Source organism: Spermophilus citellus, assembly GCF_964194105.1.
Source record: "Spermophilus citellus genome assembly, chromosome: 1".
Lineage (NCBI taxonomy): Eukaryota > Metazoa > Chordata > Mammalia > Rodentia > Sciuridae > Spermophilus > Spermophilus citellus.
In genome coordinates, this window is record NC_138182.1 from 31323842 (window position 1) to 31347570 (window position 23729).

The window sequence follows — 23729 nt, forward strand, 5'->3', positions numbered from 1 at the left end:
GATAACTAGCTCCATTCCTTGGGGCTCCGGGTGAGATAGAGCATCATGGTGGGAAACGTGATAGAGGAAAATGGCTCACAGGATGACCAGAAAGCAGAGAGAGACTCCACTCACCAGATACAAAATATATAACCAACGGCATATTCCATGCCCCACTTTCTCCAGCCACACCCTACCTGCTTTCAGTTATCACTCAGTTGCCTAATAGGGGTTAATTCACTGATTGGATTAAAGCTTCATAGTTCAGTCCTTTCACCTGTGTATGTTCTTGAATTGTCTCACACGTGAGTTTTTGGGGTACACCTAATATCTAGATTATAACAGTGACATAGATAAAATTGGTGAATTTAGGAAGATGAGTGAGGTTGGAACTTGGAAGACTATGAATGCTATTAAATAATTTAATCTTTAGAAAAACACTGGAATTTCCTTCCTTCCTTCCTTCCTTCCTTCCTTCCTTCCTTCCTTCCCTCCCTCCCTCCCTCCCTCCCTCCCTCCCTCCCTCCCTTCCTCCCCTGGGATATCTGTGTTTGGAAAGAGTTATAGTGGCAGGTGGAATTGATGAATTAGATGACATCATCTCTAAATAATCTGTTTTATTATCTGATTTTCTTCTCCATCCTCATTTTTTACAGACGTTTATTACATTATTATTAGTTAGATTATTATAGTATCCTACTAGTAGTTACTTTGTAGTCTAATTTGTTTGCAGTCCATCATCATTCTACTTTGTTCATGATTTCCTTTAGTCTTGAAGCTATTTAAGATAGTTGATTTAATTCTGAGTCTTGTAAATTTAAGTTTTCCCAGTAGATGGGCCATACTTTCTTGTTTCCTTGCATGTCCTATATTATTTTGTTGGGAACTAGACTCCCCCCCTCCTCCCCCGCTCAGTGTAGTAGATAGAATTCTGGGCTTCACACATGCTAGGCAAGTGGTCTACCACTGATCTATACGTACCCAGCCCTGGAATCTGGGCATTTTGAATGTTATAGTATGGAAATTCTCCATATCAGATCCTTCTCTCCCCCTGTGTTTGTTGTTTGTTTAGTGACTTCTCTAAATTATGATGATAAGGTCCAAGTTCTCTATTGTGTGTTATTGTTAAAGTACATGTTCTGTTTGGTGGTCACTTGCTTTGACAGTTAACTAAAATTTCTGAAACCAAAAAAAGAAAAAGGAAGAAAATAAAAATAATTTCTTAATTTTTGAGGATGGTTCTGCATCTCATAAAGTCTAAGGCTATATAGAAGGGAAAAGCTTAGGTCCTTATTAGGTCTTTTTTTGAGTAGATCCTGCCTTGGTCATGCATGTGGCTGTCTTAATTCCCCTGTATATATGGAAGCTATGTTAATCAGCTTTTTTTTTGTTTGTTTGTTTGTTTGTTTCTGTGACCAAAATGCCTGTCAAGAATAACTTAAAGGAGGAAAAGTTTATTTTGGGCTCACAGCTTCAAAGGTTTAGTCCTTGTTTGGTTAGCTCCATTGCTTTGGGCCCAAGATGAGGCCAAACATCATGGCAGAAGAACATATTGGAGGAAGGTTGCTCAACCCATGACAACCAGGAAGGAGAGAGAGAAAGTGAGGTGCCAGGGACAGTATATAAATCCCAAAGGCAAGTCCCCAGAGACTTACTTCCTTTAGCCATACACCCCCCATCTGCCTGTTAGCACTCAGTAATCCATTGAAATGATTAATCCACTGATTAGCTCATAGCTCCCATAATCTAATAGTTTTATCTCTGAGCATTCTTGCATTAACACATGATTTTTTGGTGTTGGTGGGTAATATAATAAACCAACCATAACAGGAGCTTTAAAAATCCTTATAACCCCACATACCTCCTTTAGTCACTTTGATTATGTCTTTGTTTGAAGCTCTCTCTGTTGCCCCAGGTGGCTGCAGCTAATGCTTTTGCCTTCAAATGCTTTCAGCAAGTGGCCTATCCCTGGGAATGCTCCCAGTTGGGTCAAACAAAGGGAATTCTTTGCATCTCTCTTTGAGACAGCTGCCAGACAGGTGAAGACACAGACACAAATCTTTGATAATAAGGTTGGCATTGCCACCTCTGGAACTTAACAATCCTTGTTTGGAGTACAGGCTGCCATCCTTATGGCTGTTTCCAATCTGAGATATATGGGATGGGTAGATAGGTAATTTAAAATTTCACACAAAGCATTAACTCCTATGTTAATCAACTATTTGATTAACATAGACATCAAGTATTTCTCTGGTTGTTGTACATTTTTTATTAGATTCCAGAATTTGTTACAGTTGATCCTGACACTTTTGGCCAACTTATTAGTTGCTTTGGGGAATCTATATAGCCCTAGAGTAGCCCACTCTGCCATTCTTTTGGCGATGTCACTCCTAGCTTTCTTTTTCGAAGGAATATGTTATGAACTGATTTCACATGGAAATAGTAAGAATCTGAAAGTAGAAGTATGCTTAAGCCTAGTTTAACAACTACAAATTATGCTTAGCTTACTTAAATAGAAAAAGTGTGCCCTACGAAGGCAAGAGTATGAATCTCCTGAATTTTTTCCTCATTACCTTACATGAAACCTTAACACATTTTCCAAATAGTAATAGAAGAAATAGTAAGGCAACTGAGTAGTATAACCATGGTTGAGAAAACATTCTGACTTTTCATTAATCTCTGGAGCATTAGAAAATTTATATGGCAATTGTAGTAATTAACTGTTGATCAAAAACAAACAAACAAACAAGAATACAGTGTAAAGCCTGGCTAATGACTTGGGGACTAGACATGGAAGTGAACCTGCTTTCAAGCCTGCATTTCTCCCTCCTGTTTTCCTATCCTCTAATACTGCTATCCTCTCCTTGTAAGTTAAATATTGAATATATAACTTATATATACTTGGCAATGTACAAGTAATATATATATAAAAATGGATAGTAAGAAAGAAATAATCCTTGTTCTGTAGAAGCTTGTTGTAATGTGGGTGATAGGAAGAAATCTGTGAACAACTGTCGTCTTGTGTTTTTACTTAGTCTGGTAAAACAAGATGCCAGAGATTGAGTGGCTTAAATCACAGACATTTATTTCTCATAGTTCTGGAGGCTTAGAAGTCCTGCAGTCTAGGTGCTATAAGATTTGATTCTATGAAATAGCCCCTCATCCTGGCTTATAGATAGCTGCCTTTGCACTGTGTTCTCACACAACACAGAGAAAAAGTTTTGATTTTTGTACCTCCTCTTCTAAGCAAATTAATTCCATCATACCTCCCAAAGACCAAGTCTCCTGATATATCACATTTCTGGTAGAGCTTCAACATATGAATTTTGAGGGGCACAAATATTTAGTCTATAAGATTATGTAGTGATTGCTGTGATGTAGACGGATTATCATGGAAGTTCAGAAAAAGATCCTCTTTCTGGGAAGGTCTTTTGGGTGAAGTGATTTGTAAACTGATATTTGGAAGTTAAAAAATCCAAGGGTTCAGGGAGAATAATATGCTGTGCATACATTCTCTTCCTAGTAATGCATATAAAGAATTTTACATGAAGTGAAAAATGACATTATAGAAACCTTTTATCAGTAATTTAAAAAGGGGAAGTAGAGGAAGCAGAAACTAGGGAGTTAATTGGAGCGTGATGAGCAATTTATTAAGTTTAAACTTTATTGAAGTAAATAAATTGCTAAGAAATCCAACTGGTTAATGATTGTTCAGTTTCATTTAATTAATGAATGATGAATTATTCTATATTATCCTAACTAAATAACCTTAGATTTCAGTAACTTTGGTTCTATACTTAAGGAAATCAACAAGATACTTTGTTATTAATTAGTGTTTTCTGGCAGTGTATTTCCCAGTCACATTATATTCCAAAGTTTTAATTCAATAAACTTTATTTCTTTCATGTAAATAAAAGCTAAAGTTAATCTATATTTATTTTGTATAAATTCACTTAAGACTGACTGTTGAGTCATTGTGGACTGCTTCTCTTGCAGTGGTAATGCCTTTTAGAATTTTCAGCACAAGTCTTGGAGGAAAAGGAAACCCTTATCTCTGCCAATAGAGTGTCATGATGACACATAAAATTCATGGAAATCTCAATTGATTTCTGGGTTTTCTTTTATGTTATGGTATAGAGATTTGGCATATCTTTTCTAAGAAGAGTTGTTATTGATATTTAGCTTTTTTGACTTTACTGTCTTACATTCTTTAACTTTCAGGCTGTTTTGCATTTCTTTTTTAGTTTTTGTGTATGTGTTTGAGAGAGAGAATTCTCCTGTAATGCAGTATTCAAAATCCACTTTCTTACTGAAATTACTGTGAACAAATTAGTTTTTCTTCCTACAGATGTTTCGTTTCTTATCCACTGAAATCATTCTTTCCTCATTTTGCCCTTCATATTGCTACTATAAGCATGTCATCTCTTTTGCTTCCTTAAGTCTACCCATCTGACTTCATTACAAAGTGTCTTTTCTAATCTAAATTGGAATCCTCAATCTGCCATTTACCTCATTCATGTTGTTTAACTTGACTTATCTTCACTTTTCTCCTATAAAGACAATTATGCCTTTTCTTAACAGGTCTTTCAGATGGAGAATTGTTTAAATAATAAGTCAACTGTTTCTACTTTTTCTTACATGCTTTAATTGCTAATAAAACTATAAAACTACTCATTAAAATGGAGACTATTTGTCTAATATTTAAAGATAGTCATACAACAGTTAGTCTCTAATACTAATGTGTGAAATATTGTAATAAAAGCTAGAAAGACTAACAACCCTCTTTAGAGAAAACAGGTCTGTTCTACATCTACAATAAATATCTCTGCTATTTTTCCACCATGAAATCAGAGAACCATAGCCACACTCTTTTGTAATTAAAAGACGTATAGAAAAGGGGCATTGTTTTTGACTATGAAAGATGGCAATGTAGTCTTCATCAGAACGTGATTGTTAGAATTTCAAAATTAATTATTAAATTCCTTCTAAAGCAGATTTTTTTTCTTTCTATTGAGACAATCTCTGCTATTATATTTCATAATGACACTTTCTTATACCACATTCTGCTAACAAGGTTAAAACTGTATTAAGAGATCAGTCTAAAAAATACTTAAGTGATCTCCTCTTTTAGTGTGTTTACATTTTTACACATTTTTTTCAGAGGCTTATATATATAACTGTCATTATCTATTCACTTTAGTTCTTTAGTTCTACTTAAGTGTACTACATTATTGATTTTCAACCCTTTTTATTACTTCATGTGATTTATTTTTTGAGAACTTCTTTTAGTACCTAATAAGTGGTTTATAAAGATTCATGATAGTGTTAACTCAAGTCATTTTGTTGTATAATAATAAATAAATGGAATTCTTTTGTTTTCAGGCATGATGAAAGTGATATTTGAGTTGGTTTAGACCCAAGTAGTATCTGAAAGAGAAACATGATTCACAGTAGATGTGTGTTTGCAGGAAACAAGACTTAAGCTGGCCGAGTTTCCTGGTACTTCAGACGTATCAGATTAGATGACTACATTTTTTTACCTGGAAGATGGGGCTGTTAAAGACAGTAGCAAATTATAATTGAATGCTAACTATATGTCTGCCATTGTGTTTCAGTACTATAACCCAATTATCACATTTAACCCTCACAACTGTCCTGTTAGAAACTTTCATTCCTATTTTGTAGAGTAACAGAGGCTTACAGAAATAGTTCATTCATTAAGGTCTCCTAGCTAGTGTCTGTTTTAGTCAGAATCTGAATCCAGTAAGTCTGAGTTCTGAGCCAATCTCTTAATCACTGTGTAGCTATTTTCATCCATAAGCCAAAAATAGTTGTAGTTGAATTTGTTTCAGGTATAGAAGTGAAACTAGCTTTTTATTAGAGAAGGCATCTAGGTCAGTTCAAAGTCAATATTTAGCAGATGGAATAGTTTTTTAAAAAGATGAATTTTGGATTTGTAACAGAAAAATATATATGGAGTATAATATTTCAAAATTTGAGACAAATGTTTAATTTTGAAGATTTTTAATATATTGTTAAATGAAATTTTTATTGTCTGTATGGGCTTATGTGAAGACAAATTTCTTGAATTTGGTTCCTGGGTCCACTACCTGTTTTCTGATCCTTTTCAAGGTATTGTAACTCTGTCTATGATTCCTTATCTGTAAGATGAAGAGAATTTATAGCTTTTTAATAGATGCTTAGCACTTATAATAGTGCTAAATGCCATATTAGGTGAGATAGTGGTATTGTTGTTATTTTTTTCTGTGTATATCTTACTATTTACATATATGTATATACCTCACTGATAGAAATTAATTTAAATTCTTGATCCTAATTTTAATTCCTGCCTGTTTCTAATCTTGGTTTTTCTTTGCTTCTTCTTTCTCAGTTACTTATATTTTATGTCCTGTTTTATGCTTTTTATAACTTGTATGTCCATTTTTGTGGAATAATTTATAGTGTACATACATACATATACATCTTTGTGAAATTTAATATTGTTAGTCCTTAGAATTTTTCTTGTTCACTGATATATCATTGCTCTGAAAACAGTAAGATCTAGATGTTAACAGATAAACCACTTGTTGAATGAAAAAATGAATTATTATATTCAAATATTTTAGGTTTTCATAAAAGGGTATTGTTTTATTACTAATTTTTCATTCTATAGATTAAAAGGAGGATATCCAGTTTGTCAATGTTCTTTAAGAATGATGCCTATAAATGAATATAATAACCCATGTATAATTTGATCAAAATAGTAAAAGAGTATCACTATATTATTTTACTCTGTGTATTTGTCTATCACTACACAAAGTAGCATTTGTTAGGGACAGAAATAGCTCTCAACTCATTTGTCATAATGCTACAAATAAGATATGTTTCTGTTAAATTAACTTTCTTTATCTCATTTCACATTTTGGCTTTTAAAAGACATCAGTTATAAGACCTTGCATATTTCTGTGCTCAATTCATTTTTTAATATTTATTTCATCATTTTCATTTATTGTTATTTGTGCTAGTATCAGTTTCATATTTCTTCATCTATATATGGTGATTAGACCCAGCTTTTTCTTTTCCTGTGACATCTTTTTGAAGCCTAATCTTTTAAAAAAATAAACTTTGGGCTGGGGATGTGGCTCAAGAGGTAGCGCGCTCGCCTGGCATGCGTGCAGCCCGGGTTCGATCCTCAGCACCACATACAAACAAAGATGTTGTATCCGCCGAAAACTAAAAAAATAAATATTAAAAAAAATTCTCTCTCTCTCTCTCTCTCTCTCTCTCTCTCTTAAAAAAAATAAAAAAATAAACTTCATCTTAAAATTTTCTTAGTGAGCTCTGTGTTTTCTATTGATTATCACTTTTAAAGGCCACACCTTTCTTTTAGGAATTTGTCCTGAATCCCACCCAGTCATCACAGGCTGAAGTTTGCTTTATTATTCTGATTTTGAAATCACTGTTTTTTCCATCTTTGTGAAAATCAGATTTCTGTTTTGTAGGTTTAGTTCTCACATCTACAGTTCTTAAACTTTGAATCAAAATTATACACCAGAAGATTTGAAATTTTTAGAGAAGCTGTTTTTTCGCTAGTTGAATTTTGGATGTTGTTTTACTTCATTGTTATAAATTACCTCCTATGTTAACTCACTAGTTAGTGTTTCTTTCTGTTTACTTTCAGCTTGTTGGTGGTGAATTTGATTTGGAAATGAACTTTATTATCCAGGATGCTGAGAGTATAACTTGCATGACAGAGCTTTTGGAGCATTGTGATGTAACATGTCAAGCAGAAATATGGAGCATGTTTACCGCCATTCTACGTAAAAGTGTTCGAAATTTACAGACTAGCACAGAAGTTGGGCTAATTGAACAAGTATTGCTGAAAATGAGTGCTGTAGATGACATGATAGCAGGTATGGGACTATTCAACAGGAAAGTACAATTAAAATATTTATAAAGCTCATGTACTTATCATTATATTTTGTAGGTAAAATAGATTGATTTGTTGAAATTATCTTGATTTTAAAAAGATAAACAAAAATGTATGGAAAATTTATATACTTTTATATTAATTGAAAACCTGAAGAGTGAAAAACGACAAACCTAACTAGTAATTTACTTTTCTAAGTTTTAGAAAATCTCTGTACAGTGAAGTAAGTTCTGTAGAATCAATCAGGAAAATAAACAGTATTTTCTATGTAGTATATAATTAAAACTTTACATGATTAAAATATCAAAATGCATATTTCTTTTCTGTATAATGAATGAATGCTTTACCAAATTATCTCAGCTTTCTGCTTTTTAGTTTGGCATATATGGCAGTATGACAGATGAGAGGAGGTACTAAAAGTTTTAGAAATAAGTATGCTGTATCTTTTGGAGGTGTTTATTGTAATTTGATTTTTTTTGGGGGGGACATCTGTGTTAAACATTACTTAATAGAATATAAAATATGCATAAATTTCATGATAAAACATTATTTTATATGCTCGTTAAGAATTATTTCAATCATAAATTTGAAATCTATGGCTTGTCACCACCAACCCTTCCCTTCCTGCAAGTGAATTCCCCTCAGTGGGTGGATGCACTTCAGTAGGAATTTTTTGAATGATGGTCCCAGAGCAGCAGTTATTGCCAGAAAATAAGTTTGGAGTTTGAAATGTTGATTATTGTAAACCATGGATTTTCAGCATAATTATCTTCTGACATAAAAGTGTTTTCATAATTTGAAAAGTGACCATCTGACTTTTCACAGTATCATATCTGATTCTTAAAAGTATTTCAGACACAAGAGAATGCAGTTTAATGTTTTGACTTATGCTTTAATTAATTTCAAAATTTGTAGAACAAACCATTAAGTAAGAAAGACTGAAATGAACAGTGTTGATTAAAGATTAATGCACTTTAAATGTGAATTTTTTTAAAAATTTGATTTTCCTAGCATATTAAAATAATTTCTAATTTCTTTTGAGGTGGCATATATCTGTTGTACATGATTTAACATTCTCTATATTTGGTACTGATGGCTAACTTGATGAAAAAGGACATTAAGACTTAGATTTCTTAAATATCCTTTTAAAGAAAATATTGTACTTCTGTAAATTCTGGAGTTAAACTTAACTGGACTTTATTTGTATAAACTTGTATGTATACATGTTTTATAGAATATCATGTGATCTTTTATTTTATTTTATTTATTTATTTTTATTTATTTTTTTATTGGTTGTTCACAACATTGCAAAGCTCTTGACATATCATATTTCATACATTTGATTGAAGTGAGTTATGAACCCCCAATTTTACCCCAAATGCAGATTGCAGAATCATCATGTGATCTTTTAATCCTTATATCTGAGCTTAAGCTCTTAAGTGTATGTATATGTATAAGCAAAGTGGCTTCCACTTTATATAGTTTAGAGAAGAATTCAGCAACATGTGACTCATAGTTCATGGAAGTGTAATTCATGAGAATGGGATGTAAAGTGACAGTGAGGATAGTATCCCAGAATTTTATGTCTTGATATTTTCTATTATATAAAGCTCTTATCCTTTTTTTCTAAATAATAATATTGAGTACACACAAGTTTCACTTTTTATTTTAAGCAATTTCTTACAAAAAAGCCTGTCAATGGAATGATATAAAAAAAAGAGAATGCGTAGCAGAAAATCTTAATTTTTAGTAGAGAAATTAAAATGTAAACATCATATTAAGAAACAGTGAATAGCCATCCAAACAATATTAGGTTTCCATCTCTGAATGTATTATCTAGTATGTCATACGTTAAGTTCAAAGAGTTACTTTTAATTTAGTAATGTGAATGTATCACTAAAATGCAATTAAACATTTAAGTAAATTGATAATAGAATCTCACAATTGGTAGTATCTTTAAAAAATCTTGTTATCCAGAAAAGAATACTTGCTAAAATAGAGTTAAACTAATCTGCTTAATTGTGTTTCATGTACAATACATAAGGAATTTAAAATTTTTCTAACTAAATTTAAATTTAATAGGTTTCTTTTTGGGTCATGCATCATATGTATTGCAAAGTTTTTTTTTAAGTATTTGTATATAAATCTTTAAGATTTAAGAAATCTTCACTGATGGCTGCCATTATAGCTAATTGCTTAAAACTAAGGCATGTCACCCTAGGGTTTTTAAAGTACTTGATTTTAATCTAGAATTCTTTCTTAGACACATGAATGATTTATATGAACTAGCACTTCCATACATATTTGTTATTTAAATGATGAAACATTTTGTTTCATTAAAAGATTTTTCTCAAAAATGACATACTCATTATCACAGTTTTTATAGAAATTGCTTCTTGTGGTGTTAAGTAAGAATCAGTTAATTATGGATGAAAATAAACATGAGATTCCTGTTTGGAAATATATGGGTATCATAATATTTCAAATTCTAGTTATTAATCTTACGTATTTAATTATATACATCTTTGAAATACTAATAATAATGTACAAAACTTTGAAATACTAATAATAATGCACAAAGAAAGTAATCAGAGTCAAGAGACAATTTTTTCTCATTATTTTGTGAGCTGATGTGTCTGTTATATGAACATGAATACTCACATTGGAATATGATTATCACTGTTTAAATCAGAGTTTCATTTATAGATTAGTGGATAAGAGTGAGGGTTCTGCACCCATATTATCTGAGTTTGAATCCTTATCTACAACTTGCTAGCTATCTATTATTGGGCAATATGATTAAGTTGTCTTTTTCATAATTTGCACATTTTTAAGTGGAAATATTGTTTGGTACCTACCTCATAGGCTTGTGATGATAATGAGAATAAACCACTTGGAGTAATACCTATATAGAGCAAGCACTCAAACTTACTAATAGCCCAAGGAATATTTCAAGAACATATTTTATTAAAAAATAGATAATTCTGAAAGATAAAATGGTCAGCCTTCAATTTTTCATTTGAACCTTTAATAACCAATTTGCAATGTTAAATCTTTGTACCTTTGTATATTTTTAAAGCCTCTTCTTGCATATGGCAAATATATATATGCAAATTCTTAATTAGAAGGGCTATTCATGAGGACATTTAGTTATGTTAGATATATATGTGACAGTTGATGAATTCTGATATTTCAAAAAAGTATATTACTTGACAGATGGCAGCCTACGACTAGAGTTCAGAATAACTTTATTTTCCTTTGAAGATCTTCTAGTTGATATGTTGGGGGTTCTTGCCAGCTACAGCATCACTGTCAAGGAGTTGAAGCTTTTGTTCAGCATGCTTCGAGGAGAAAGTGGAATCTGGGTAAGCTGTGGTCAGAGGGAAAAGTATTTAATAACAGCCCATTAATACTTAATGTTCAACAATTTGTCCCTAGAGAGCTGCATATTTGAATTTATAATGGAACTTATTTTCATTGTAAACAGTTTAGTAAATAAGGCTAATTTTCTCTCCAGTTAGAAAACAGTTTAGTGACTGAAGTGGTATTTTAGGTATAACTACTAAATTTGCACAATGATATTTTTCTTGTTTTGTTCTTTTCTTAGCCAAGACATGCAGTAAAATTATTGTCAGTTCTTAATCAGATGCCACAAAGACATGGTCCTGATACTTTTTTCAATTTCCCTGGTTGTAGTGCTGCGGTAAGTTTTCATTACATACATGTATTTTTATGTTATTGTTAGGGCAACTAGCCCATCAGTTGCAGTCTTCCCATGGGCATATGTTTCCTTATCTCTTGGTTAAATGCCTGAATGAAATTGCTATATTTTATGGTAAATGTACATTTACCTTCATGAGAAACTGTCGAAATAATTTCCCATAGGTGGAAAATTTTGTATTTCCGTCAGCAGTATGAGAGTCCCAGTTCATTTTGTATCCTGGACATTTTTAGTCTTTTTAATTTGAGAAATTAAGTAGTTATGTAATGGTAGTTTATTGTAGTGTTTGTATTTCTCTCATATCTTATAATGTTAAGGTGTTTTTAGTGTGTTTATTATTGCTCATTCTTTTGTCTTTTTTTTTTAAATCTGTTCATTCAAAAAGTTGGGTTTTGTCTTATTTTCTTAAGAGTTCATTATAAATTTGAGGTGTAAGTATCTTTTAGATAATGTATTTGTCAAATATTATCTTCTAATCTTTGGCTTGTCTTTTTATTAACATTTCTGTTCAGCTACAAAAGATTTAGTTTTGATGATGTCCAGTTAAAATTTTCTTTCTTTTATGGAATGTGGTTTTGTATCGTAAGAAATCAGTCTAAATGAAGTACACAACATTTTTATTATGCTTTCTTCTAGAAGTTTAATAGTTTTAGCTCTTACATTTAGTTCTATGGTCCCTTTTGTATCATATTTATATGTTGTAAGACAAGGTTAGAGAGTAAATTTTGTTTGCATATCTATTTGTTGCATAACCATTTGGTGAACATATGATCCTTTTCACTTTGAATTACTTGACACCTTTGTTGAAAATTAGTTGACCATATTTAGGTGGATCTATTTCTGAACTCTCTAGTTTGTTCCTTTTGTCCTTTATTTTCATGGTATGCCAATGACACACTGTCTTTTATTATTGTAGATGTATAGTTACCGTTCTTAAAATTAGGTAGTATAAATATAACTTTGTTCTTTACTTTAATATAGTTTTAGCTATTTCATAATGTTGGCATTTCTACTTATATTATTGAATAAACTTGTTGAATTTTGTTAAAAATCCTGCTGTGATTTTGTTTGTTTAAGTGAACACGACAATTTGGAGTGAATAGAATGATTATCTTAACATTGTTGAATCAGTTCCCGAGCAGATCCTGAACACAGCATATTTTCCTTTATTTATTTTGTTTTATAGTATGTTTTAATAGTTTTCATCATATACCTTCAAAGGTAGCCTATGTTCATTTTTTCCTTTTTTATTTTAGTTTTACCTTAAGGCCTGGTAGACCCAAGGTGATTTATTGGGGATAAGAGATTGCATGAGTATGTGGAGTAATGGGGAAAAGGGAAAGCTCTTGGATATCCTGGTGACTGTCCTATAATTAGTCACTTTTGTTGATATAAAAGTACTGTTGTGAAAGTGGTATGTTATACTTTTCTTGGCAAGGGTTCAAAAACCACAAATCTAAACCTGTGTCAGTGTATTTCTAGGAGTTAAGAAGAAATTAATGTATTCATTAGATGATTGTACAATTTCATCAATTTATCTTATTATTCAGTGTTCTCAGTATTTTGCCTATTCATCTTGGTATTTTGATGCAACAATATTTTAGAGAAACTGTTTTAGAGAAACTTATAGAGAATGTTAATCAGTGAAAAACTTGTCAAGAAAATAAAGCATTTTTCTAGCAAATAATAATAAATTTCATTTATTTTATTTTTTTTTTTATGTGATGCTGGAGATTGAACCCAGTGTCTCATGCATGCTAGTCAAGTGCTCTACCACTGAGCCACAACTCTGGCCCTAATAAACTTCATTTTATTAGCAAACACAACAATAAATAAAATAGTTTGTTTTTCAAAAAGTAAGAAGGTTATATTTTTGACAATAAAGCTATCTGAGCCAATTGCTTAAGAGTTAATACCTGAAAGGACAGTTTTTTTTGGAAATTTTATTCATTTGTAGGGTTTGACTTTTATTTGAAATTACTTGTATGTTTTTGTGTGTATGTGTGTACATGTGTGCCATATGTGTACATGTGTTTTTACAAAGCACAATATATACATTGGCTAATTTGAGATTATTTAATAGCCAATTATTAAGTATTTTTTCCTATCCATATCTTAAGTCATAACATTGGGAATGTAGACATATTGAATGCTAATGGATAGATTAAAAAAACTTGCTCTAATAAGGAGTTGTAAGTGATAGAGTATACTCAGAATTATGAGAGCACAATGATAAGAGAATGATGGCTGGGGTTAAGTCCAGGAAAGCTTCACAGAGGAGTGGCATATTAGCATGATATTGAGGGATAGTTGGAATTTTGTAGGGAGAAGAATTTTGGATAGAAGCAACATCATGTCTGAAAAGGTGAGCTGTAAAAGAATTGGTAGAATAGTTATTATATTTAGGTATACTTTGAAATGTGAGGTGAGGTAATAGAAGACAATCAAACTGAAATGGTTTGAAAAGTTAAACAGTTCTTTCTGTTGGAGTTCAAAAGATTCTCTTAGCAGTGGGGTTGTCTGAAGCACAATGCTCCACCTTCCAGATTGTTGGAGTGGGAGAGGTAAATCCAGTAGGTGGAATTCCTGCAGGGTAGGTGGAATTCCTTTAGGTAGCCTTTAGTTTAGGTGGGCTCCAGGCTCTTCACTGAATGCCAACTGGTCTGGAGATTTAAAATCGGTGCACCTCCAGGGCCCAGTAATTGCAGGGTCACCCTAGAAGACTGTACTCCAGGCATCTCTCCTGGGTTCCACTTGTGTGGTGGGTGACCCAATTCTTAGCCTCCTACATCATCTGCGGACCCCACATTTCCTGGTCTTGGGTTCAGTCTCCAAACAATCTTTCCTGCCCCTACACTTCCAAGTTCCCAGCCAGATATGGTTCTCCCAGCTGGTCCTGCAAGTGGCTGGATTGGGGGGAGTGTAGAGCTGGGTGGGTTTCCATGACTAGTTGTTCCCTGTGTAAACCTCCCTCCATATTTGATTTTCTCCTGGTCACTTAAGCACACTGTATTGTACAGTGTGTGTTTACTGAGCCTGTGTTTTGTGCCAGACTCGAGTTTGCCAAGAATTGGCTCCCTCAGTTGCCTGCCCCAATGCTGGGCTGCAAAATGGTTCCTTCCTTTGTCCTCCCCTCACCACCTGGAGAGATGGTGGCTTCTTTCCTGCACAAAGTTATTGTGCAGTCTACATTTCAATTTAGTTGGGCTATGTCCCTGATATCTAAGTATTCCATACCTAGACTCACCTGGGACCTCCAAAAAATGTGGGTTCCATTAATTCCCTTATCTCTCCACTTTGCTTGCAGAAGGACTGAATTGGCTGGTACTTCCGGCCTGTCTGGGGCAGCGGCTGTGCTGCTGGGGATTTCTTCCTTATTTTATTAGATCCAACCTCCTGAACTGCTTTGAATGTTCAGTTTTAAATTCCAGTGAAGTTCCCACCCCAGCCCAGCTGCCCGTTTTTGGTCACCCACCTCTCTGAGAACTGCCTTTCTTCTTTCTTGGTTTCATGCCATGAAGCAGCCAGGAAGTCAACCTCCTCTATTCTGCCATCTTGAAGTCTTCCTTGAAATAGTTTGTTGGAGCCATAGTATATGAAGAATCTTTTATATAACCTGAAGAAATTTTGAACTATTCTGTATACATAGGATTTTTAATGTGGGAACCACTTTTGTATTTTAGAAAGACCATTATTAGTAATATGAAGAATGTGTTGGGAAGACATTAATTATCAAATTATAATGGATATCTTTTATGAAGGAATTTGATATCCTCTAGGAAAATAAATAAATCTACCTATAGGTTTCTTGAAAGTTAAGTCAGGTGATTAATTACTTCCTCATTTATTCCTTAGAATGTCTGAATTTTATTTCACTGCTGTTATAAACTGAGACTTCCATTATTCTGTTTTTATTTATGAGTGGATCTGAATTCTTCTATGGTCATAAGTTTCATTGGTTAAGTTTCTGAATAATCTCATGGTTTTCCCTCCTTTGTTTTAGTATTGTGAACATTTTGAGGACTATCACTAATACTTGTGTAACTTTAATACACAGATTATTAGTTTCATTAATAATTCTCAAGCACAGTTGTTTTAGACTACAAAGATTAAATCTCTTTTAGACAAAAGAAATATAACTGAAATCTAGCCTAACCCATAAAAAATTGGAAGTTCTGAGGCATATGTAGAAAGAACTGTATATTATTGAAATTAGAGAATGAGTTTTGAAATATAGCCTGAAATTCCATATGTAATCTGGATCTGAAACTTCAATCACTATGTATTTGAAAACATAATGCTTTAACATTCAACACAGTACATATAGATTATTTAAGTAAAATGTTTCTATTTTCTATAGTTCATAACTTTTTAATATTTATCCCTTCATCATTTTTTAAATCTGTAAGGTCAGACTTGACTTTAGTGATCTTACATTTCCTTGAACTGACACTTTTATCTTTTTTTTAAATTACCTTATAGGCAATTGCATTGCCTCCTATTGCAAAGTGGCCTTATCAGAATGGCTTCACCCTAAACACTTGGTTTCGTATGGATCCGTTAAATAACATTAATGTTGATAAGGATAAACCTTATCTTTATTGGTAAGTAATATGTTTAATTTTAGGACTTGTGTCTTTAAGTAAATGTATAATGTGGTAACTGTATAATGTGGTAACTGTATAATGTGGCATCAAGACTACCTATTAGATAATTTTATATATATATATATATATATTAAAATAGCCAAATAATTTTTTTTATTCATTTTACTATTGATTCTAGGTTGACCTTTCTTGCTCTTCCCTTCCTCCCCAATTACTGCATAAGACTCAAGGATTGCTGACCTTCCCTGTCTAGTCGTCTTCAATATAGATTACTTGTGGAGTACCTTCCTCTTTGATTTGATCTAGGAGAGAAAAAAAATAACACCCACAGATTTCATTCACTTTGCCTTTTCACTTATTTTTGTTCTATGAGCATAATTGAAATATGCATTGAAAAATAATGATTAAAATTTTTGACAGTTACATTTTTTTATTTTGAATAAACATACACTCTTGTTTAATCAACCACATTATTTTCAAAGTTGGCTCTGTTTTCATTTGTAAGCTATTTTCACAGATATAGCAGAGTTAGAGAGCAAGTTGTTATTGAAAACATGAACTGTGTATGAATGTTTTGTGTTTGCTAATTGAAGATGGTATTAATAGTAGATGAAGTCTTCTTGGTAGATTTGTTCATTATTGGTTTTTTTTTTGTAAGTATCTGTGGTATTTTAAATTATTTTTTTATTTTACAGTTTGAATTCTTTATCTTTTAGTTATAAACCTTTTATGTTTTAGTTTTAGTCTTTTTTGGGGGTACATCTTAAACTCTTGCTCTATATTGAATAAAGTTTATTTTTAGTATAAAATAATAATATTTAATAGGCATCACTTATATGGTTACATATGTTTCTTTTAATCAGATGTTATTATATAATTCTCATATTCTTTATAGTTTTCGTACTAGCAAAGGAGTCGGTTATTCTGCTCATTTTGTTGGCAACTGTTTAATAGTCACATCATTGAAGTCCAAAGGAAAAGGTTTTCAGCACTGTGTGAAGTATGATTTTCAACCACGGAAGGTAGGTAAAAGCAAATATTTCTGTTCATAGTCACGTAATTCACCATTCACATTGTCTTAAAACCTGTGATGACTTCTGTAGTCTTCTCCTTCATGAGTTTTCCTGTGATTCTTAATGTTTTTCTCTTATTCTTGTCTGCATTTTCTTTTTACTTTAATGGTTTAGTTCTGTTTTCTACAAGATCAGTCCTTTGACCTGTTAGAGTCTGATCTTTTATGTCATTCTTTCAGTAAGTACTACTGTTTACCATATGTTATGTACTTTTATAGGAACTTGGGACATGACACTGAACAAAATAGAAAACATCTCTACTTACATGATGCTTATATTTCATTGGAAATTTTTACTCAATTTCATAATAGTCCTTGCCCTTTCTCTTATCTTCAGAGCTCTATTTTTATATTTTCATCTATTGCCAGATGTTGCCATCTGGGATGTCTTTCTGCATTCTGGACCTTAGAATATATGATACTGAATTTCCCATCTCCAGTCCCATAGCCATTCATGTTTTGAAGTCCTCTAATTAAGACCTCTTCATAATAATGGAATTTTAGTCAATTTCGTTCGTTGTACTATGTCAATTTTCAAGTCCTACTTATGTCTCTGAAATTTCTCTCCTTTAAAAATTTCTTTACTTGGCTGCTTAAATCCTTCCTGTGGTGCTCTCTTCATGAAAGATGATTTCTCTTCCCCTTCCAAACTCTTTTACATACTAATATATGATTTATCTTCCTGATCATATTTCACTGACCAAACTAACTGTTTATATTTTACTAACTTACAATAGATTAAAAATTTTACTTAGTGCTTTATAATTTGTATATTTTGTTTGATTTTTAACCTTTTCAATTCTGTATTTAATATCTGACATGAACTGCATTCATATACACCCTTCCCCATATCTATAAGTTTTCAAATCCAACATCATTGCTATAGCTGTATTCTATTTCATGTAAAAATATTGCCAGAGAAGTCCTCCCTAGGTTATCTTGTTCCCAGATACAATTAATTTCTTTCAGAGTATTTTACTTCAGCATCTCTTATGACAATTATTTTGTTTAAATTTTTATTATTCATAGATATGTACATTATTTAGTGACTGTTGAGACCCAGATCTTTGTTGGATTCATCTTTGTATTCCCTCAAATGCCTGACAGAAAGCATTATACTTCTGTAATCTCAGTGACTCAGGAGGCAGAGGCAGGAGGATTGCAAGTTCAAAGCCAGTCTCAGCAATTTAACAAGGCCCTAAGCAATAGAGCAAGACCTTGTCTCAAAATAAAAAGGAAAAAAGGGCTGGAGATATTGCTCAGTGGTTCAGTGCCCCTGGGTTAAATTCCTGATCTCTCACATGCGCCCGCGTGCGCGCGCGCACACACACACACACACACACACAAACACAGACACACAGATGCACACACAAAAAGCATTAAAAAAGCATTAAGCTCATTTGCTTTCTAAAGGAGTAAGTTACATATATGTGGACAGCTAACTTATACTGAATAGTTTATTTACCAGTATAAGGTTAAAAGAGTGTTACTCCTAATAATAAAGTTAAAGAGAGAGCCTGGGCCTTGGTATAGTTAGTGCTTTTTTGTTAGGTAATAAGAAGAAAGGTAGAGTAATAAAGACCAAATAATTTAGATTGTTGCTGTCTGATACCAATTTAAAATGTAAAGTTTACTAGCCTTCTTTGCTTCTGGTACAATAATGTATAATGCAAAAATAAATAAGTTAATTTTCAGTGTTTTATGCAAAGAAAGAAAAGAGGTTTTTTTTTTCTTTTTGAGAAAGTGGTTTATACTGGATTAATGAAAATATAATTACTTAGTTGCCAAGACTGTTCCTAAAGTTTTGGCATATATTATTACAATTTATTCAAGCTATATTTAATAATTTTATAGTAATCAGTAAGTTTTATATATATGTGTGTGTGTGTATATATATGTATATATAAATTATGCAGTATCATTTTATTCCTTTTGCATCTATTAAAATGATAGTAAAGTGTTTTTATAATTATTCAGAGATTTTTGAAAGGCAAATTTTATTTGTGAAATTTGTATTACTTTGATTATTGTTCAGAAGAACTGTGTTTGAAGAATATTTGAAGAAATGTTATTCTGAGTTACAAATCTTTCTTGTTCTCCTTTCCGTCTTCCTCCTCTTTTCCATATAAGTTTTTTCTTTCCTTTACCTTTCCTTCTCTTTTTCATCTTTCCTTCTTCTCTCCCATTCTACTTCTCCCTTTTCTTATCCTTTCTGATTATTCCTTTAGATTAATTATAGAATCAGATTTTAGACCACAGATTCAGACTTCAGATGTGTGTGTGTGTGTGTGTGTGTGTGTGTGTGTGTGTGTGTGTGTACATACGTACATGTGCACCTATGCACACACACTCCTGTTTATGCTGTTGATTCACAAATTATTCTTTTTAAAATAGAAGTTAGGGCTCATTTGATAATGCAGAGAGACCTTTTTCTTAGGAGATATTTATCGTTTAGTTTTGAATCTTTCCTAAGATTGAAGGTTTTGTTAATTTCTATTTGAATAATCATGGCTTTAAGAAAGTGGAAGGTTGTGCTTCTTTTAATGTTCTGGCCCATGAAATATATCTTTATGTAATGTCCTATAGAATAATGGAGACTAAATTAAAATACATTTTGGAAATTACTGTAAAGCTGAAAGATGAAAAGAGAAAAAAAGAGAAATATGCCACTATAATAATTAGATTTATAAGATATAATTCATTCATTATCAGTTGGATTTTTCTAGAGGTATATTCCTACCTAATTACTAGACTGCATCTTTGTAGTCAGAGTAACCATCTGAAAGTCCAAACAAGGATAGAAGCATAGAAGTTCCCATTCCAATACGTTTAAGGACTAGTCCCCCTTGTAAGTTCAGGGTTTCTTCTTGGATATATGACAGTGAGATTGTCAAACTTTTGCTCACATGAATACTGCCTTATCCTTTGTGTTTAAAGCATAAAACCATAATAGAGCCATACAATGATCCATACATAGTGGGGGGAATTTCTTTCTTTCTTTTTTATTTGGTTTCTGTCATCCCATGAATGCTTTGCTACTCAATAATATTATTTTGGGTGATATTTTCAAAAAACTTTATATGATGCTAATAAAATCTTGGTTTTATATTTACAGGATTATAACAGTTGTTTTTGTTAAAGAATATCAAGTTAGTAATCATTCATTTATATATACTTGTAAAATAATATAAAAAGCAATGAGTATGAATAAATAGATTTCTTCATTAGAATTGTAGGGTTCATTTTGGGAAGAAGGGATTCAAATCTCAATTGTTATCTTATAAATCCCATTGCCTCTCTTCTAGAAATTCTGAATTATTTTAATTGAGCTAAGTCCCAGATAGAGGTTATGACGGGCACCAAAATTATTTGAATATCATTAGAACTTTTTAGAGATACAAATTCTTGGAATTACAATTTTCATGTTAGGAATGTGTTTTTAATAAAAGTTATGGATGATTGTTCTAATCAGAAAACTTTAGGAAAAAGTGGTTTAAAGAGTATATATAAGACATTAGTTAAAACATAAATGGTCACTTATCAATGAGAAACAACTTAATCTCTTTACTCTCATTTTTAAAAACTTTCCTTATGAAAACCATGTATCTATTTGTGATAGTTCTCTTTAGATACAATGATTCTAAGGGGCCTCGGTAGGAATGGGGTCAGGGAATGATATGGATTCAAAAAAACCTTAAAATGGTGAAGATTCGACTTCTTCCTTTCCTGTTTGTATTTGTATTATTTTCTTGTCTTGCCTGATTTTTCTGGCTAAAATTTTAAGTGCTATATTAACTGGGAGTGGTGAGAGTGGAATATCCTTGTCTAGGTCTTGATTTTAGAGGAAGTACTCTCCATTTTTCCTTATTTAGTATGGATGTTAGCTCTGAGTTTGTTGTATATGTTCTTTATGATGTTGAAATAAGTTTCTTTTATCCCCTGTTTCTTCATTGTTTTAATCATGAATAGGTGCTGAATTTTGTGGAAGGAGTTTTCTGTGTCTCCTGGAATTATCATATGATTTTTGTCTTTAATTCTGTTTTTGTGATGCCTTACATTTGTTTATGCATATGTTGAGCCATGAATCAACTTGATTTTGGTGTATGGTCATTTTAATGTCTTCTTGAATTTTATTTGTTAACATTTTATTGAGAATTTTTGCATCTATGTTCCTTAAGGATATTGCTTTGTAGTTTTCTTTCCTTGAATTGTCTTATCAGGTTTTGATATCAAGGTGATACAGGTTTGATAAAATGAGTTTGGAAGTGTTTACTTTTACTCTCTTTGACTTTTATAAAATAATTTGAGGAGTCTGAGCATTATTTTTTGTTTAAAGATCTGAGAAAATTCAGATACCAGTTCTTTTTGTCCTTGGCTTTTCTTATAGGGAGGCTTTTTATTACTTTTTCAATCTCATTGCTCTTTACTACTCTGTTTAAGTTTTGTATATCCTCTGGTTTCATTTTAGTAGGTCATATGTGTCTAGAAATGTATCCATTACATCTAGATTTTCCAACTTAGTGGAATATAAATTTTCAAAGCATTTCCTAATGATCATCTGGATTTTAGTTTTATCTGTTACTTTTAAAAATATGTTTATTTTTTAGTTGTAGTTGGACACAATACTTTTATTTTATTTATGTATTTTTATGTGGTGCTGAGGATCAAATCCAGGGTCCGGCAAGTGCTAGGTGAGCCTGCTACTGCTGAACCAGAATCCCAGCCCCTTTTCTGTTAATTTTCATCTTTAATTTTAGTAATTTGCGTCTTCTTTCTCTTTTAGTTAGTTGGACTAAGGATTTGGCAATCTTGTTTATCTTTACAGAGAATCATCTCCTAATTAAATTTATCCTTTGTAATATTTTTTAAAGTTACTTTTTCATTTATTTTTGCTCTGATCTATTTTCTTTCTTTATTGGTTTTAGAAATTTTTGTTCATGTTTTTCTAGAACCTGAAGATGCATGATTTAGTTGTTTGGGATCTTTCTGATTTTTTAAAAAATATTTTTTTATTTGTGAATGCTTTATTTTATGTGGTGCTGAGGATTGAACCCAGTGCCTCACACATGTGAGGCAGGCGCTCTACCACTGAGCTATAGCCCCAGCCCCTTTTCTGATTTTTTTTTTAAAGGTAGTCATTCACTGCTGAAAACTTTCCTCTTAGACCTGGCCTCATTGTGTCCCAGAGATTCTGAGGTATTGTATCTGTATTCTCCTTTAATTCTAAGAAATTTTAAATTTCGCCTGTGACCCCATTCATCATTCAGAAGTGTGTGGTTCAAACCCCATGTGTTTGTATAGTTTTTCTGGCTATTGATCTTTAATTTTATTCTATTAAGATCTGATAAGATACAGGGAATTATTTTATATTATTGTTATTATTATTATTATACTTGCTAAGACTTGATTTCAGACTTAAATATGATCTATTTTGGACAAAGTTCTATGTGCAGCTTAGAAGAAAATGAATTTAGCAGTTATTGGGTGAAATATTCTATAGATATTTGTTATATTTGTTTCATTTATAGTATTTTTTAGGTATTAAGTGTCTTACTGATTTTATGTCCAAATGACCTGTCTACTGGTGAGACAGGTATGTTGAAATCATCCAATATTACTGTTTTGAGTTCTGTCTGAGCCTTTATTTTGAGAAGCACCCAACCCAATTCCTCCTCCTTCTCTTCCTCCTCCTCCTTCTTGTTTGTTTGTTTGTATGTAAGTAGGTGCACTCACATTTGGGACATAAATATTACTATGTCTTTTTATTTGTTTCCTTTACCTATATGATGACCTTTATCTCTTTTGATTAATGTGGCTTGAAGTCTGCTTTGTTACATATAAGAGTAGTTACTCCTACTTTTACTTGGGCTCTATTTTCATGGAATATAATTTTTCATCCTTTCACTTTCAGTCCTTGAATGTTTTTGCCTAAGACATGTCTCTTTTAAACAATATATATTTGGATTTTGTTTTCTAATCCAATCTGCCAGTCTCTTGTCTTTTATTTGGAGAATTGAGACCATTTACTTTTATTATGATTATAGATATTTAGTATTTACTGATTTTTATTTGTTTCTAATAGTTAACTAGTACTGATTCTCATTTGTGTAAGTACTCTTCTTATGAGATATACCCTTTTCTAAGTTGTGCTGTTTGCTTTTAACTTCTTCTGTACGTAGAATTTTTAAAGTATTTTCTGCAATGCTGCTTAATAATCATTAATTAGTTTAAATTTATTTTAGTAGCTTATTATAATAAATGTTATTATGTTTTTATTTCTGCTTTGATTTTATAAGGATAACTTTGGTGCATATAGTAATCTTGGTTGACATTTATTTTCTTTGATGTCTAAAAACGCATTGTTCTAAGCTTTCCTGGATTTTTTAGGGTTTCTGTTGAGAAAGCAGATTTTATGTTCAT

The 23729-nt window shown here is 31.9% G+C and overlaps 1 protein-coding gene across 6 annotated transcripts in view; it reads left to right on the forward strand.

The window, feature by feature from the left end:
* NBEA (neurobeachin) overlaps positions 1–23729 on the forward strand; it is a 638449-nt gene that overhangs the window by 71495 nt on the left and 543225 nt on the right. For all 6 annotated transcript variants that reach the window (XM_081293195.1, XM_081293196.1, XM_081293198.1 and 3 more), the window contains exons 2-6: positions 7661–7892; positions 11174–11274; positions 11517–11612; positions 16113–16234; positions 17133–17259. In XM_081293195.1, coding sequence (XP_081149321.1) covers positions 7661–7892; positions 11174–11274; positions 11517–11612; positions 16113–16234; positions 17133–17259 — 678 coding nt within the window. The remainder of the gene's footprint in view (positions 1–7660; positions 7893–11173; positions 11275–11516; positions 11613–16112; positions 16235–17132; positions 17260–23729) is intronic.